Source organism: Dendrobium catenatum, unplaced genomic scaffold (genome assembly GCF_001605985.2).
Source record: "Dendrobium catenatum unplaced genomic scaffold, ASM160598v2 fragScaff_scaffold_72, whole genome shotgun sequence".
Classification (NCBI taxonomy): domain Eukaryota; kingdom Viridiplantae; phylum Streptophyta; class Magnoliopsida; order Asparagales; family Orchidaceae; genus Dendrobium; species Dendrobium catenatum.
In genome coordinates this window covers 2,179,071-2,197,093 of record NW_021318534.1, presented here as the reverse complement: position 1 = coordinate 2,197,093, position 18,023 = coordinate 2,179,071, and the positions used below count along the sequence as shown (strand labels likewise).

Below are 18,023 nucleotides of genomic sequence, written 5' to 3'. Positions count from 1 at the left end.
GTTCTCGGAGTTTTAGGGTTAGAGAGTTTATACCTTCGGGGTTGGCGACGGATGCTCGTGGATCGAGAGCAATAATCAATTATAATCAACTAAAATTAATTATAGTTAATAATTACTAACTACAATTAATTATAATAAATTATAATCAATGAGAATATATTGCATATATTTATTTAGAATTAATTATAAGTATTTATAACTAATTCTAATTAATTATAATTAAATAATAACTAATTATAGTTAGCTATAATTAATTATCTTTAACATAACAAATCGTAATTAATATTAATTATAATTAACTGTAAATAATTATAACTAATACTAATTAACTTTAATTAATGAGTAATTAATTATAACCAATATAAACTAGCTATAATTAATTTGTCTAGATAGAGAGAGACTACATAAATCTGAATGGAAAGTGCTCGGGTGAATAACTAGGGCAGAGGACCTGGGTTCGGTCGGCAAGAGAGATCGGGCTTGGGAGACGTCGGCTACAGGCAGAGGAAGAAGGGAGATCAAGGTCTGTGGAGCTCGGTCGGATGGAGATAGGTTTCTCACTCCCTCTCTCTCTCTCTCTCTCGACCGAAGTGATCGGAAGGAGCAAAGGGGAACGACGGGATGGGGGAATCGGAGGAAGAGCTCGGTTTGGGTAAAGCTTCCTTTCCCTTCTCTCTCTCTCTCTCTCTCTTTCTCTCTGTGTTGGATCGGGCTGGACGGGAGGAGGCGAGCTCGCCTGGGTGAAGTCGGAGGAGGTTGAGTGGTTCGGCCGACTGGAGGTTCGGCACAGAGAAGGTGGACGTTTGGGATCGGAAGCTTGGAGAGGTCTGCTGAAGGAAGTGGGAGAGATCGGGAGCAGAAGAAGAGCTTTCGCGTGGAGGAGGCGAGTGGGAGGAGAGAGCAGAGCGAGGCTTCATTTGGGTCGGTATTTAACGACACGAGCGGAGCTACGGATCGCAGAATTTGAGCAGGATTTACGCCTGATTTTCGGGATACGACGCAGACGGCGCCGAACGACTGGATTTGCGGAGGAATTCGTGGATCCAGCAGTTTTACAGGTATTTTGATTTGATTTTTTTTTGTTCCTGCTGGGTTAATGCTTAGAGGTCAACAGCCTCAGCCAAGTTGAGGCGCAAGCCATATAAAAAGGTTCGAGGCGTAAGCCTCGAGGCGTTTTTCTATGGAATTACGTAGAGGCAAGCTTCAAGACGAGCCTCATATTTCGCAATTTGAACAATGGCTTTCCTTTTGGCATTTGCATCCTCTAAAGGTCACACCAACATCGTAGATTGCGAACCTTACTACAACCTATTTTGCATGCATGCTTTTCATCTCAAGCACTCTATCTCACGCGTTCTTATCACGCCATGTCAATCACAATCGCAGATCTCATGTTGCAACATACACCAACATCTTTTAACTGATAGTGGTATCCTACATAAGTCACGACATTCACATGAACGTCAGCTTCCACATCTTCTCATTTTAGCCCTTCACTTTTTGGCCCAGGAGCCTGCGCAATAAAATTTCTCTTGCAAGAACTCAAGTAATTTTGATCTGCCCCGCCTATCCCTCTGTCAAATTCTTCTAAAAGTAAAGAACATGGTTGAGTAATCCTTACCATAGGTGTTTTATCTAGCTAACCCGAATGCCCCTTTTCAATTATCTTTGGCCTGATTGGGTTTGAATATCAATTGTCTACTGTCAAATTGATCTTGCATGAGGTTCACTTTGGTTTTCTCTCAATGCATGGTATTTACTTTCTTTCACACTACTTCATCAAACAAATAAAAGCTCATGCAAAATTGATGGTCATACCATGCTTCTGAGTCTTTGTAGGTCATGTCCAGTACCTTTGAATCACAAGTGGCCATGCTTTAGGCTTCTTAAACATTTAGTTGAACTAGTTTATTAGGCCCTATGCTTGTGAATGAGCCAGCTTTAATCTCCAAATGCACATCTTTAACACACTTTTCCACCTTGGTTTGTTAGGGATAATTAAGATGAGGTAGCTCATGATTTTTAATTAGGCTTCTTAAATATTACAAATGAGAATTTGACTCTTAATAGGACATAATGGAAAAAAAAAAAGATTCATATAGCCAATCCCACAGGCTTTTTGTTGTTGTAACATTACAGCTCGAACCCCTTTGGTGTTTGTCAACCATGTCTAATGGTAGGTCGTAGATGATGAAATTATGAGAAATTTATTGGGTTTACCACCATTTCTTTAGAGATTTTACATTCAACATCCAATCAAATTTTACTTTAAATATTTGAGCCTAGCAACCTTCTTAATTGAGGGTGCTTTATTGTGAGTGTAAGTGGTAATTAACTGTGAAACTTGCATGTAGAGGAATTCTCGACTGTAGATCTATTTAAACTCTAACCCCACAATTAGGCGAAATATGATTAACTATACTTGATTCCCCTCAAGAAAAACTACTCTAGAGTCCTCTCACACATTGAGGAGGCTTGGTAAGGTGTTTGGATTTTCCTAAGAGATCACTTAAGAATTGAAGTACTGAAGTGTTTACGTTTATCTTAGGATTAATGTGCAAGGTCACTTGTGCAAATCCCAAACTTTTGAAAACCGGAACGGATCGACCAGTTCGATCAGTTCAACTGTGAACTGGCCAAAATTGCCGGTTTAACCGACAAACCGATGAATCGATTCTGATTCCTTTGAACCGGCCGGTTCAATAAATTATTTAAATAATTACATAAATGAATTTAATATATTTATAATAAATATTAGCATTAACATATTAATTTATAATTTAATTTATTTTAATTTCCTAAAACAATTAATTGTCAAAGAAATTCTAAGTATTTCATATGGCTTCATCACTCCATGTGACTTCTTACGACATGTAAACTCAAAGCAATATAAACAATATCAAGGGGTTGTTTCCAAGTGATGTTTTGTTAAATGTGAATTAATGTTAAATATTGAAGATATTTAAATTTAAAATTACATAGGATGTTAGTAATGTATAAATTCATTTTTTTTAAATTCAGTTTGTTTTTTAGTAAAAAATTTATATTCTTACATAATTATTCTGTCATTTAAATTTTATTTAAATAATTTTCATATTTATTATGCCATCCGATTCGACCCGAACCATTGAACCCTAAATCTCTTCTTTTTCCGGTTCTAAATCATTACCGGTTTTCACGACCTTGTAGATTCTTGTTTGTAGCATAGAAGAAAAATCTAATCAACAAAAGAAAATCTTTTTTTATCAGCAAAACCTTTAATCCATGTAGGTTAAAGATAAGCTATGGCAGTTCAAAGCAGATTTTATTTATTATTGATTAAATAAAAAATCCATTACATTCATTTAAAGAGCAAGTGCTCTGGGAACATAATTAATTTGTTCAGATATTTGATTGGTCAACTCAGATAAGCCAATAAATATGTTCAGACGTGTCTAATCTATCCACGTTTGTTTGATCTGTTTGAATTTGCTTGAGTTATATATTGTGCACCGAATCCAATAGTTCGTCAAATTTCCGACAAAATATCTGGTTGACCGTACTTCATTTAGATAAGCAAATAGGCATAACATCTCAACAACCAAGGCTTTTTGCTTGGTTTGGATCCGCTTGATCTAAGAAAATTCACATGTTGAGAACCAAGGCATTAAGACTAGTGCCTGACATGGCCATCCATTTAATTTGAACTGAGTCATTTGAACTCAGTAACCGACGAGACAAAATTTCTAGGTAATTATTCGACATGAAAAAGGTGTGTTTGTTCAGAATGTTCCAGTAAAGAGATAGTAAAATGCCTTATCATAAAGGACATCATGATTCATCTCATGCCATGTTTCAACCTCTATATTGTGCCTCTTTGAGGTATTTTAAAATCCTGAATAGAAGGAATATTAAGGGCCCTCTCAGGATGCCATCTGCTTGCAATTTGTAACTATATGTATGCAGGGTTCTTTCTATCTAACTATTGCTTCATCTATACTCTAAAAACAAAATATATAAAACAATCCATTAAAATGTCAATTTCATCACAAATGGGAACAAGTAGGTTTTCTAGCATTCTATTAATTAGGTCGATTTGACTATTTAAATAAATGACATCATTAATGACAAGGAAGTCTTTCTAACCATGTGGTGTTTGCTTTGAACAACTAAGTGGTACTCCAAATGCATTTTTAGCCTTTTATGTTATCTTGAATATCTATGAAGCAACCATAGTATGATACTTTGTCAACTACTTGTTTTATATACTTTTATATACATGTTGAAATTATAATTTACTTGTGAAACTTTAATGATGTATACCTATCTTCAACAATTCATTTTATCAATCTAAGAAAAATACTGAATTGGTTTGCGGAAGAGCCATTTTGATTACTCCATCTTTTCTTTTCTTTTTTTCATTTTGTTGATACTGTTGAAACTTTATGTTTGCTAGTATGGAGTCGTGGAAAATGAGACAACTGAAACAAGCACATCAGGATGTGGTGAGGACACTAACTAATTATTATTTGGCATTATGAGCCTGTTTTTGACTAACAGTATGCCCTTCTCTAATAAATTTATGTCACTTCAGGTTCACTTATTCTTGAAATGGGGGCACTATCACGGTTAACTGGTAATCCTCGGTACGAAAATGCTGCACGTCATGCTCTTCAAAAGTTATGGAGTATGAGAAGTTCTTTAAATCTCTTGGGAACTACTCTTGATGTTGTCACTGGAGAGTGGATTGAATACTCATCTGGAATTGGAGCTGGTACATTCTTGTATTAAAGTGCATCTCCATGAAGTTTCACTGCGTAAAATATGCCTAATCAAAACAGCTCAATTATATTTAAAAGGCCAATAAACAAACATTTCATTTTCAGAAATAAAAGTTCATGTTTTCCTATACATTTTCTTCACCACAATGGACAATTTTGACCTTCTCTGCTTTCAGTACCAACCTTATCTTGGGGATTCAAATAACTTTATCAATGATCTATTAATGTAGAGAGATAAAAGTCTTTTTCGCTTCATCATATTTTGAGGTCAAAGACATAATTTTTCTGTTCCTTCTGGCATGCCAAGACTAGGTTATTCCACTATATTGTCCACTAAAAAGGTGAGGAGATGAGCCAGGCAAAAATTTGATGTTGAACACATAATTTCTCTGTTTCTTCTGTATGCCAAGACGAGCATGTTCATCAAACGATATTGTCCGCTAAAGGGAGAGGAGATTAGTCGGAAACAAAAGGATCAGGGAGGCAGATAAGATTAATAAGGGCTGTTTTGGGGAAGGGAATGAGCAATCTTCTGCTTTAAGGCTAGCAAATTAGCTGTTTGATTATTGGAGGACTTTTTTTCTTTAATTGTTTTTTTTTCATAGTTCTTTCAAGCCTATGATGATGTACCTATGTATGACTTGCAGGTGTTGATTCATTCTACGAATATTTGTTGAAGGCCTACATTCTGTTTGGAAGCGATGAGTTCTGGGATATGTTTCACTCAGTTTATCTTGCTGTACAAAAATATTTCCGTCATGGTCCATGGTGCAACATCTATTCTGGTTTGCCAGAATGTTTCAGTTTTGCTTAATTATTTGTACTTCATGTATTAGTTTGCTCCACCTTTATGAAAGCCTAAATTTAAACAAGCTAAGAAATTATAGAAAACACTGGATGCACTTTTTGCACGAGTATTTTGAAAAGTGGTGGGAATTCCTTTAGGACATCGTGTGAACCGCCTGGTCATTAGTTAGAGAGCAAATCCTGTTTCTAGATCTTCTGAATACCGCGTTCTGTGAGTTAAAACATCTATAGTTTTCATGTGTATTTTCTGCTCATTAATCATCTGCATAACCGTTGACCTTCCAAGTGTAGATCCAAGCTTGCCTCCAATACCTGTACGTCTCTGGACTTTTTAAAGGAAAGATCATAAGCCTCTTCTGTTAATAACAATTTAGTGAAAAAACTCAGGAAGAAACAAACGAGCATACAAGTCAGTTTCTGTTCTCAAAAAGATGTCTACTTTTTTCATCCAAACTTTTCAATTTTATTCGGTGGTTGGAATGACATAGTTTTATACTCTGTATTTTAGCATTCCAAGAGAATTAACTGAAATTTAAGTACTTATTTGCCGGATAAAGTGTTGTTCTACGTAAGGTTTATGATTTCAAAATCATGCAATGCAATATAAATAATCGACAACGTAATGAATTATTTAAAAAATTTCGTGCACTGATGTAAGGCAGTTGCATAACCTGGCATGTAATTTCCTTAGGAAGCAGTCTAACATACAAAATATTCATCACTATTGGTGAAAATGAGGAATAGACAGAATCCATATCCTTTGAAATAGGAGATGGATTCCTTGTTAAAAGATATATTTACATGTGGTGTTATTTTTGGCAAACACAACCATTAACTACTTAATAAGAGACCGGGCTCTAAATGAGGAATAGACAAAATTCATATCCTTTGAAATAGGAGATGGATTCCTTGTTAAAATATATATTTACATGTGGTGTTATTTTTGGCAAACATAACCATTAACTACTTAATAAGAGACCGGGCTCTGAATATTTCCACCGTGCTCTTTTAATATATATATATATATATATATATATTTATCAAGCATGTTATGATTCTTAGACTTGGCCATTGGAAACATGTTGGCTTTGACTATAACAATATTATTGTCATGATCCAACCCGATTTGACTCATGCCACCACATAGGTCATACCATGCCCGATCGTGAGTCATGCGAGTCATGTGGAGATGATGACAAACTTGATCAAATCCTATGATTTTATTATCCGTACTTTTCGTGAACTTTATTCTACTTAGGTAGTGAAGATAGTAGACCCTACTAGTTGAAGGATCTTCGTCAACAATCATATGTTACATAATCGAAAGGGATCTTGTAAACCTGGGGTAGAGATTTGTCAAAGGGTCTAATTTAGCTGACTTTGGCTAATTAAGTGCTTTATGCCTTATCAAGCATGTTATGATTCTTAGACTTGGCCATTGGAAACATGTTGGCTTTGACTATAACAATATTATTGTCATGATCCAACCCGATTTGACTCATGCATTTTGCTAGGTCATACCATGCCCGATCTAACTTAAAGTGAGTCATGTGGAGATGATGACAAACTTGATCAAATCCTATGATTTTATTATCCGTACTTTTCGTGAACTTTATTCTACTTAGGTAGTGAAGATAGTAGACCCTACCTAGTTGAAGGATCTTCGTCAACAATCATATGTTACATAATCGAAAGGGATCTTGTAAACCTGGGGTAGAGATTTGTTGAAGGGTCTAATTTAGCTGACTTTGGCTAATTAAGTGCTTTATGATTCTTAGACTTGGCCATTGGAAACATGTTGGCTTTGATTATAGCAATATTATTGTCATGATCCAACCCGATATGACTCATGACACCACATAGGTTATACCATGCCTGATCATGGCAATAAGCAGAGACTGACCTCAAGATTTAGTTGTAGAAATGCTGATAATCTGAATCATCTAAATTATGTACAATATAGAGATACTACTGAATATAAATGTAAAGCGGAAGTTTACTGAATCTCATAAATGATTTTCTATATATCAAATCATTTAAAAATATATTTATAATATGAGATCTATCTATAACAGCGTTTAACAACAGGAAAGTACAACAAATAAATGCCAAGTATGACAAAAAAGAAACTAACCAAAATACGTACCTGTAGTACAGATCTGAGCCTGATATTAAAAACTATTTTGCTCGCTCTTTACCCTTTTTCTTATCTGAAAATAGAAGCAAAAGTAGGAGTGAGCTAACATAGATCAATATGCTACAATAGCCTAAAACGAGAATCAATAACTTAACCCAAAGGAGCTTAAAAATACTGAAATATTATATGGAAACTAAAATAGAAACTGACATTAATACTAAATCGAAATAAACATTTAAAAAATTATTCAAACTGATTGAAATATAAACAAATACCTCATAACAAATATTGGAATGACCTTTAGGCCATAACTTTCAATACATAATAAATAAAAGTATCTCTTCTCGCCGCGAACAAAATATCTTCTTAATAAATGTCAAAATAGCCCTCTCAAGCTCTAGAATTTCCAACACATATAATAACTCTACACAAACATATTTCCTTCACTCCGCCAATAGAAATTCTTTTCAGTTTTCACACAATTCACATATTTTAAATGCAGATATTGAAAATAAACCGCATTTTACATTGCTGAAGTGATTACAATGTTATTGTATAATTATATAAAATGCTCTTAAGACTATCAAAATAATTTTTCACCCGGTGTTCTACAGTTTACCAAAACTATAATTTTTTAGAATTCTATCAAATTACAAGAGAATGTGTATAATAGCTTTCTAAAGTTTGAACTGAACTAAAAAATTATTTTTAGATGTCAAAATGAATCTCTGAATTTATAAAAATCGCTACTTTTCAAAATCACATGGAGAAAAATATGGAATAAAAACCCAATTTGCGATGATGTGAGCTTATTTGGGTAGATCGAGCAAGCTGAAATTTATTATTAGTTTTTATTGAATAAATACTTTCTAGGATATGGGTCCTATCTATTCTTGTCCTTGATACATATATGATCAAACTCCGTAAATTTATCATATAAGTCCAGTTGACTCCAAACGGTGCATAAAACACTGGCTTGGAATCCAAAGGAAAGTCCATTGCTTATAAATCTTAAGTGCAAATCTAAACTAATAGAGTAACAACCATTGTTGAAGGAGAGATCTAAACATTTGAATTGTTGTTTTTGTTCTTTAACATTGGATTTCCTTAGATTTGGATAAGCCTTCAAATTCTACTTTATATTAATATTCATGAGATTGAGCGAATCTATACCCTTTTAAGTGGAGAAATAATTTCCATTTTAGGGGTGTAAGCGAGCCGGCTCGAGCTCGACTCTTTAATCGGCTCGTGAGCTCGCGAGCCGGCTCGAATCACTATTATTATTTTTTAAATAATTTTATTTTATTTATTAACTTTGAATATTAAAAAAATTAAGAATAAATGCTAAACCTTTTAAAAATTTTGCGGTGTTGACTACAATTTTAAATATCCTACTAGCCAATTTCGCTATTCGAGGCGGACTGCACACGTGTAAGCGTATTGGAGCTCGAAAGGCGGATGATCGCGGGCATGGAGTTCTAAAACTATAGGTTCGAGGTGGATTGGCGGATTGCACGCATGTATTGGAGTTCGCAGACCACGGAGGCTCACGAGTTATCGTGCGAAAGGCGGATTGGACTGTGGAAGATCGAAGTTCGCGGACTGCTGGAGGCTTGCGAGCCGCTCGAGCTTGTTTACAATGAGACAAGCTGAGTTCGAGCTCGAGATTCGGCTCACGAGTCGAGCTCGAGTTGGGCCTGACTCGAGCTCGACTCGTCTCGTTTATACCTCTATTCCATTTTCACCAGAACTTTGGCCATAAATTGTTTAGAAAGGCTAGTAGTTTTATTATCCATTTCTCATGATTTACCAAATATAGATCACAATCGTTATAGAGTGGATTGATTAATATAATGTAATGGACCCGGGAAAAGCCTCCCAGACAAGGGTGATAGATTGTTGCTTGGAAGCATCCAAATGGGGAGACCATGTAAGCATGCCCATAGAATTGCCACTAACATAGTAAATTCATTGAGAGAAGACTCTTATGTAATCCTTGTTTTTAATGATAGTCTTATAATGAAATGGCCTACTGTGTGATAGTAAAGTGATGATGAAAGAGATGAGGATATTATTAGTAGAATTTATGCTGGATGGTTGAAGTGGAGGAATGCATTTGGTTTGTCGTGTGATAGAAAAATAACCCTCAAACTTAAGGAAAATTTTTATAAGATGGTGATGAGGCCTACAATGCTTTATGACGTAGATTATTGTCCATTAAAAGAGAAGCATAAAATTAAGTTAAGCGTTGCAAGGATGAGGATGCGTAGGTGGATGAGTGGCTTTACACTCAGACACAGAATGCAAAATGAGTATATATGTGGAAAGGTCGGTGTAGCTCCAATGGTAGATAAGATTAGAGAGAGTTGCCTCAGATAGTTTGGTTAAATAAAACGTTGGCCTTTTGATGACATCATTCAGAGAGTAAATGTATTAGATACAGTCTATGTTAAGAAAGGTAGAGGGGGACCTTAAAAGATTTGATTAGAAAGTATTAAAAAGGACATTTTATTATTAGATATAAATGAGAATTTAACTTTTAATAGGGCATAATAGAGAAAATTTATTCAAGTTACTAATTCCATATAGTGGGATAAATGCTTTTTTTCTCTTATTGTTGTTATCTTATAATAATATGATGAGGATCAGTGGGCCTAACCAAGTATTCTTCATCCAAGTGTAAAAATAACTTTAATTTTTGAGTAACATCCTGTTTATTGGATACGCAAGGAAAATTTGCCCATAGCAAAAAAAGTAGTAGTTTATCTAGATCAAAGATCTCATCATCAAAGAAAATAAGAACATGCTCCCTTGAAATGCAGATGATTACTTATGTTGAAGCGGAACTAAGTCTTAATAAAAATATGAAGGGAAACTTATGAAAGAAGTGGGTTGCAATTCCGAATCCAACAACCCACCCACAATTTTGTGAAGAAACGAGAAGTGAGAACAACATGAAGAACATTATCCGATGATATAAAAGTAGGAGTACTTCCGAGATGACAACACCTATCAAAACATTTGGTGGTGATGGGAGATTAAGAGAGAGAGGGAGGGGGCAATGAAACCCTGGGGACTACTGCAAAGGTCTTCGACATAAGCGTTGGAATTAAGGAGAAGGAAAGCCAAATTGCATTATTCACGAGAGATGGTAGCATTAGTAGGTAATGTGGAAGTCGTCCAGAGGGGAGAGCAGTAATTAGTAAGAGAGATTGCAGAGCCATAGTCTTAGATGGCCCATCATCAGCCATCACCACATCATAATGGAAGCCCAGGTGTGCCTTGCATATGGTAATAGGAAAGAACCATGTTGCATGCTCACACTAGCATTACTGACACCTAGAATATTTGCGAGGGAGAAATTATGCATACTAGCACAAAACAACATATGCCTCTCGAGGAAAAGTTGAAACCCTCGGGACTAGTGCAAAGGTCTTCGACATAAGCGTTGGAATTAAGGAGAAAGAAGCTAAATTGCATTATTCGTGAGAGGTGAGGGCTTAAGCAGGCAATGCGGAAGTCTTTCAGAGGGGAGAGCAGTAATTAGTAAGAGAGAAATGTCGTAGGGCCATAGTCTTAGATGGCCCATCAAAAGCCATCGCCACATCACAATGGAAGTGCAGGTGCACCTTGCAAACGGGCATGGGAATAAACCAGACCTCATGCTCACACTAGAGCATTATCGGTTCACGTGAATTGTTTGCGAGAGAAATTATGCATATTGGCACAAAAACAACAGATGCCTCTTGAGTAAAAGTTGAACCGATTAAAAATCAATTTGAATATATTTTAGGCTGGATTGAAATCAAGAGCTCAATAACCTTTGTTTTCAATAATTAATTACAAAAAAAAGAAGTGTCTACTCAGAAATTATGTGATCTGTGAGAAGTTTCAATTGATTATATTCTACCCTTTTGGCGTTTTTGTAGACCAAAAAAATTTCTTTTAATATTTAACAACATATGCATTTTTGAATTGGTTCTTATTTACTGCGCTACTTATAGTTATCATATGCACGCATATAGAGTATTTGTTTTTCAACATGGAGTTATTCCTAAAAGTCAGGTGTCAAGTGCGAAGTAAATTTCTATAAATAGACTGGTAAAAAAAACTTTATCCATGAAATTTTGCTGTGAAATTTAGTTTGATTCTATATGAAATTCTGTTTATTTCCACTTATGTTTTCTTTCCTGATCTTTCCTTATTTCTCAATTTCAGGTACCACGAAGCTGACATGAGGACTGGGAGGGCTACCTACTGGCAACTGACAAGCCTTCAAGCATTTTGGCCTGGTCTTCAGGTTGTTAGTTAGACTGCTAAATACATTTTAGGATACTGGATAGCCGCAGAACATTTGGTAATATTTACTCTTTAAGCTTCTGTAAACAGATTCTTATTGGAGATGTAGCTGCTGCCAATGCATCACATCGTGAATTTTATCATGTATGGGAGCGTTTTGGTGTTTTACCAGAAAGGTTGGCTGGTCTTTTTCTTTAACACATGAGCTGTGCTATATAAGAGCATTTGATATGTTTCTCCTAGAACAGAAAAAATGTTGATGATTAATGATCCAATTATCCAGATGTAGTGCTAGCTCTTAAATGAATATGTGTGAACTGCAATTCATGTATGACCGCATTTTCCATGTGTAATGTGTGGAAGACATTGTTACCATTCTTTCACTTTAGAGGCATACCAAGCTGAGTTACTTATAGTAAATAATTTTTCAGGATTTATAATCTCCCGGGTACTTAAAACATGGGAATAAAAGAAAAATAGTCGGCAGAGCATTGCACATGGTATTTCTGGTAGCATAAAATAAGTAGAGAAGTTGGAAGTTTTTTTTTTTTTTTTAACAATATTTTCTTAAGTTCAAAATGCTTGGAGACCTGAGGTTATGTTACCATGAATAAAGGATTCAAACATTTAACTGGGACTGGCATAATTTAGGTTGTTCAATCTTTCACTAAAAGGTTAACACTAAAATCAAGTAATATAAGAATCTAGCTTTGTGGATGTTGTTTTTTTACTTTGAAATGATTCGTAATTCATGATTCATTGTCTTTCTTGAAGAATCAATATGTATCCTGATGCGGACATCCGACGATGGACGTTACTCAATGGAATAGACGATGATCAACGGCCGATATCACTCCTTTTTTTTTAGTTTATTAATTGTATTTTGATTTAATTTTGCATTTATCATTTTTACCGTTATTTAAGAGTCTTGTCTTATGTAAGCCCAAGGGAAAAAGTTGTCGTTTTTAATTCCTTTTGTTTTTAGGCCTATATATATATAAAGGTCATTGCTCTTGTATTAGGATGATGAATTATTAAGAAAAGAAATTTATTTTTACTCTTTTGTTCTTTGGGAGGACGTTAGTAGGAATCCCTATGGAGGGAATTGTGGTTTTCACCAGCCGCAGGATGGGTCCGAGCTCGTGGCTTGAAGTCCAGAGATCTAAAAGATGGAACTCACAAAGAGAACGCAAAAAGCAAATTTTCATTAACCATTCATCATCCCATTACATAAGAAAGGGCCTTTATATATAGGCCTAAGAAACTAAAACAAGACACATATGCCCCTAAGGCTTACATAGGACGACCCTCTTAAGTGAGGGTAAAAACGGAAAATTCATAATAAAAATTTAAAAAATACAAATAAAATATAAGATAACGTGGGACGATGACAGTCGTTGATCTTCAGCTCCTCGGATAGCCATGGACGGTTGGATGTCCGCATCACTAGCTTTGTGGATGTTGATTTTTTACTTTGAAATGATTCGTAATTCATGATTCATTGTCTTTCTTGAAGAATCAATATGTATCCTGATGCGGACATCCGACGGTGGACGTTACTCAATGGAATAGACGATGATCAACGGCCGATATCACTCCTTTTTTTTAGTTTATTAATTGTATTTTGATTTAATTTTGCATTTATCTTTTTTACCCTTATTTAAGAGTCTTGTCTTATGTAAGCCCAAGGGAAAAAGTATGTAAGCCCAAGGGAAAAAGTTGTCGTTTTTAATTTTTTTTTTAGGCTTATATATATATAGGGCCATTGCTCTTGTTAGGATGATGAATTATTAAGAAAAGAAATTTGTTTTTACTCTTTTGTTCTTTGGGAGGACGTTAGTAGGAATCCCTATGGAGGGAATTGTGGTTTCCACCAGCCGCAGAATAAGTCCGGGCTCGTGGCTTGAAGTCCCTTGGTGAAGGGCATCGTATCACCCGTCAGTCTTCGGAAGAGTCCAAGGCTCGCGGTTCTCTATCTTTTTTCTTTGTTTTGTTTTTTCCTTATTTCCCTAAACCACCACCTCTTCAAGCCCTCCACCGAGGCGCCGATCATCTCACCCCCATCACCTGCACACCATCGGCCTACACCAGCCCCTCCCTTCCTCCACCCTCCCCTTGGCCGAAATCCAACATGGCTCCACCCACCCGCCGGCCAACCTCCTTCCCTAGCCCCACTTCCCTAAAAAAAATCCCTCTTCCTTTTTAAGTTGTCATTAATTTGGAAAGATTTTAAATTAAAATTAATCTAATTTGAATTTCAAATCCATCCTCATTAATTACCTTATTTTTGGAAACCTCTTTCATTCAATTAATTAATCAATTCTGAAATTGATTGATTAATTAATCCCTAGTCCACCCCTAGTCTCCCCTCTCTCTCTTGGCCGGCCCCATACCCATGCCCTCTTCAAATTTCTTCCCAAATTAGATTAATGATTATCTTTGAAAGGTTTTGAATTCAATCCAACACAATTTAAAATTCAAATAATTTCCTAAATTAATTGATCTATTTTAGGAAAGTCTTTATATCAATTCCAATTCAGTTCAAATTGGATTTGAATAAAATTCTCTCCCTCAATTTAAGACTATTGAATAGGCAAGCTTTAATTCCACCCCTCCCTCTCTCTTATTTTAATTAATGCTTCTCCATTAAGGCCCCCAATCTCTTTCCCTTTGAGGGATTAATTAAGTACCCTTCCCTCCTTTTCCCATTTAATTTGAAATTCAAATTTCAAAATTTCCCCCCACCCAATCTGTTCTACATCATATCCTTTCGCCATATCAGTGCATATGATTGTGTCACTAGCTAAATTTCCAAGGCTAAGCTATCTAGGATAGCACACATTCCTAAAAATTTATGTTTGTTGTTTTGGTATGAATTGACTTGCTATATAACCATAGCAATAACAATTCTCAAGTTCATGATGTCAGTAATATTTTACAGACCTCGTCATGAGTGAGTTTAATCTTCTTAGTTTAACAAATACTATTACTATTATTGCCAAACTTAATTTATATTATGGTTTTATTTTTAATTCATTGATTGGTAAATAGTTTATTTTGTTCTTTTTATGCAAATTGTTGGGATGTTAGTGCTAGTAGTGCATGTTTGATTTATATGTAACTTATGCGATGTACCTTGATTTGAAAGATTTATTTGATTTTGAAGATAATTAGATATATATGAGAGTGAAAATAGTTTCACATCGAAGTAAAATGAGAATAGAGTCCCCAATATTCCATCAGTGATACTTATTAGCCTAAGCTATTGGGTTGATGGGTGTTTATCTACTAGTTTATTGGCCTCAACTTGGCACCATGACGTTCCATTCTCCTAATAGATGGTATTAAAGTTGATGGGTCGACTAGAGTTGTGTTTTTTATGCAGTTTAGGGCTTTTATTGGTCTTGGTTGTTTCTATCATGATTGAGCAAGTTTAAAGGGCGAGTGACGCCCATGTAGTCTCCATATGTTTGAGCAGGCTTTTGGTTTGTAACATTTGATAATATTAAAAAGCTAAGCCCCATGTGATGTAGAACGGATATGGGGGAGGGGGTCATTTGAATTTGAATTTCAAACTAAATGGAAAAGGGAGGGAAAGAGTACTTAATTAATCCCTTAAATGGAGTTCCATTTTTTTGAAAGGAATTAATTAAAATAGGAGAGAGATTGGGGGCCTTAATGGAGAAGCATTAATTAAGTAGAGAGAGGAGATAGGAGAGAGGGGGTGGCGAGTAGAGAGAGGGGGTGGCGCGTAGAGAGAGGAGAGGGTTTAGGGAAAGAGAATTAAAGTGGGCCTTGACTGGAATCCGAAATTGAGGAAGATTAATTGAAATCAAATCCAATCAAAAAATTTATTGGACCTAATTTAAACAACTTTCCTAAAATAAGAATCCTAATTTAGGAAACAAATTGAAATTCAAATTAATTTGATTTTTGAATTCGAATTCGTTACCAAATTAAAATGTATAAAATAGGAAGGCTTTGAATACAAGATAAAATTATGGGAGCCAATGGAGGAAAGAAGGTGGCCGACGGCTATGGAGGTATTAGGGTTAGGATTTGTGAGGGTGTTGGCGGTTTGGAGGTGGGGGGAAGATGGTCGGTTAGGTTTAGGAGGGGGATGGGGAATTTCGGTGGGGAAGAAGAGAGGGTTGTGGGAAGAGTCTGGCGGGTTTGGGTGGAGGAAGGGATGAAGCTGGAGGGATTGGAGAGAGGATGGAGATGGCGATTAGAAAAAAAAAATAAGGAGAAACAAAAACAAAGAAAATCGTGAGCCCTGATGCTTCCTACGACTGACAGGTGTTGCGTTGCCCTTTACCAAGGGAATTCAAGCTACGAGCCCGGACCCATTCTGTGGCTGGTGGAAACTACGATTCCCTCCCATAAGGGATCTCACCAAAGTCCTCCCAAGGAACAAAAGTGTAGAACAATTTTTTTATTAGAACTCCATCATCCCATTACACTACAAGGGCCTCTATATATATGCCTCATAAATAAAAGAAACTAAAATAAGACTATCATGGCCCTAGGGCTTAATAAGATTAGACCCTTAATTAAGGGTAAAAACGGAAATATATAATTAAAATAAAAATTTAAGATAACGTAGGACAATTATGGCCGTCGATCTTCATCTCCTCCTCGGATAGGCATGGACGGTTGGATGTCCGCATCACCATGTGATTGAATGGGCTCTTAGTACATAATATTTGATGATATTAGAAGTGTTTCATTTGAGGAGTGATGGCTAATATAGGGAACCATCAGGTCGGGCGAAATTATTAAGATGTACCTGATAGTAAAATAGTTCTACAACATAAATGAAACATGAGTCCTAATATTACTATAGTGAAATTTACCCATTGGCTTAAATTTTTTGACAGATTGATGTCCATGTACTAGAATTTTGGGTTTGTCTCTGTCGTTGGTTTTCCAACTTAATTGAAGAAAGAAAACAATAATAACATACATTCTCTGTCTTCTCCTGCTTTCAAGTAGAAATATATTTTACTTTTGACTAAGTCATGTTGATTACTTGCTCACAATAGAATGTGATATGTAGTTTTCTTGTTATCATTGGTTCTCCCTTGTTTTAACGCCCAGCTTGTTCCCTTGCTTACCTCTCTGATGACCAAATTGATGTTCTACATTACAGATATCTTTTGGATAGGAATGTGTTGCATCCAACAGAGAAATATTATCCATTGCGACCTGAACTGGCAGAATCAACTTTCTATCTTTATCAAGCAACTAAAGGTCAGCTTATGTTTAAATTTTACTTTCTTATACATAGGTACAAGATGCAGTCCGAAGCTACTAGGAGCCATTATTTTGTCCCTTTTTTGGTCATAATGCTAATATTAAGTACTTGGGATATTTCATATTTGAATTTGAAGAGAAATATTATGCAATTTAAATGATATTGAATAAACACCTGCATATTTTGGAACTGTTTCACTGTTATGATTTAATGATATTTAATTGAAAAGAAATGAAACTCCATGTGGCCTAACCAATTTGTTATCTTTTCTGATCGGAAAAGGTACCATTTTCTCTTCAACAATGAGAAATCAAATACAAAATTTTCTTGATTTGTTTCTTCTAATGCAAGAACATTTTTGATGAAAAAAAATTTGGGGCAAGATATTCTAATACAAATTGTATCAAGATGTATCGTTGGATTTGTTTTGAAATTAGTATTACATGAAGAGTTTGTATTGTACTAATTTCAAAACAAACATAATGTCTTTAAACCCGTCCTAATGTAATTTTATCAGTATATTCTGACATTTTTTTTTTCTTTTCCTTTATTAGGAATTTTGAGCTATCTTGGTTTCTAGTTTGCAAAGACGATCATGCCCCTAGGGCTTACATAAGATAAGACCCTTAAGTAAGGGTAAAACTGGAAAATGCATAATTAAAATAAAAATTTAAGATAACATAGGACAATCAGGACCGTCGATCTTCAGCTCCTCCTCGGATAAGCATGGACGGTTTGGATGTCCGCATCACTTGGTTTTAGA

At 35.5% G+C, this 18,023-nt stretch overlaps 1 protein-coding gene across 2 annotated transcripts in view; it reads left to right on the top strand.

The window, feature by feature from the left end:
• Nucleotides 1-18,023, top strand: part of LOC110092410 (alpha-mannosidase I MNS5) — a 49,945-nt gene that overhangs the window by 19,126 nt on the left and 12,796 nt on the right. For both annotated transcript variants that reach the window (XM_020816938.2, XM_020816940.2), the window contains exons 7-12: nucleotides 4,436-4,484; nucleotides 4,574-4,753; nucleotides 5,408-5,528; nucleotides 11,923-12,004; nucleotides 12,094-12,179; nucleotides 17,156-17,256. In XM_020816938.2, the coding sequence (XP_020672597.1) occupies nucleotides 4,436-4,484; nucleotides 4,574-4,753; nucleotides 5,408-5,528; nucleotides 11,923-12,004; nucleotides 12,094-12,179; nucleotides 17,156-17,256 (619 nt within the window). The remainder of the gene's footprint in view (nucleotides 1-4,435; nucleotides 4,485-4,573; nucleotides 4,754-5,407; nucleotides 5,529-11,922; nucleotides 12,005-12,093; nucleotides 12,180-17,155; nucleotides 17,257-18,023) is intronic.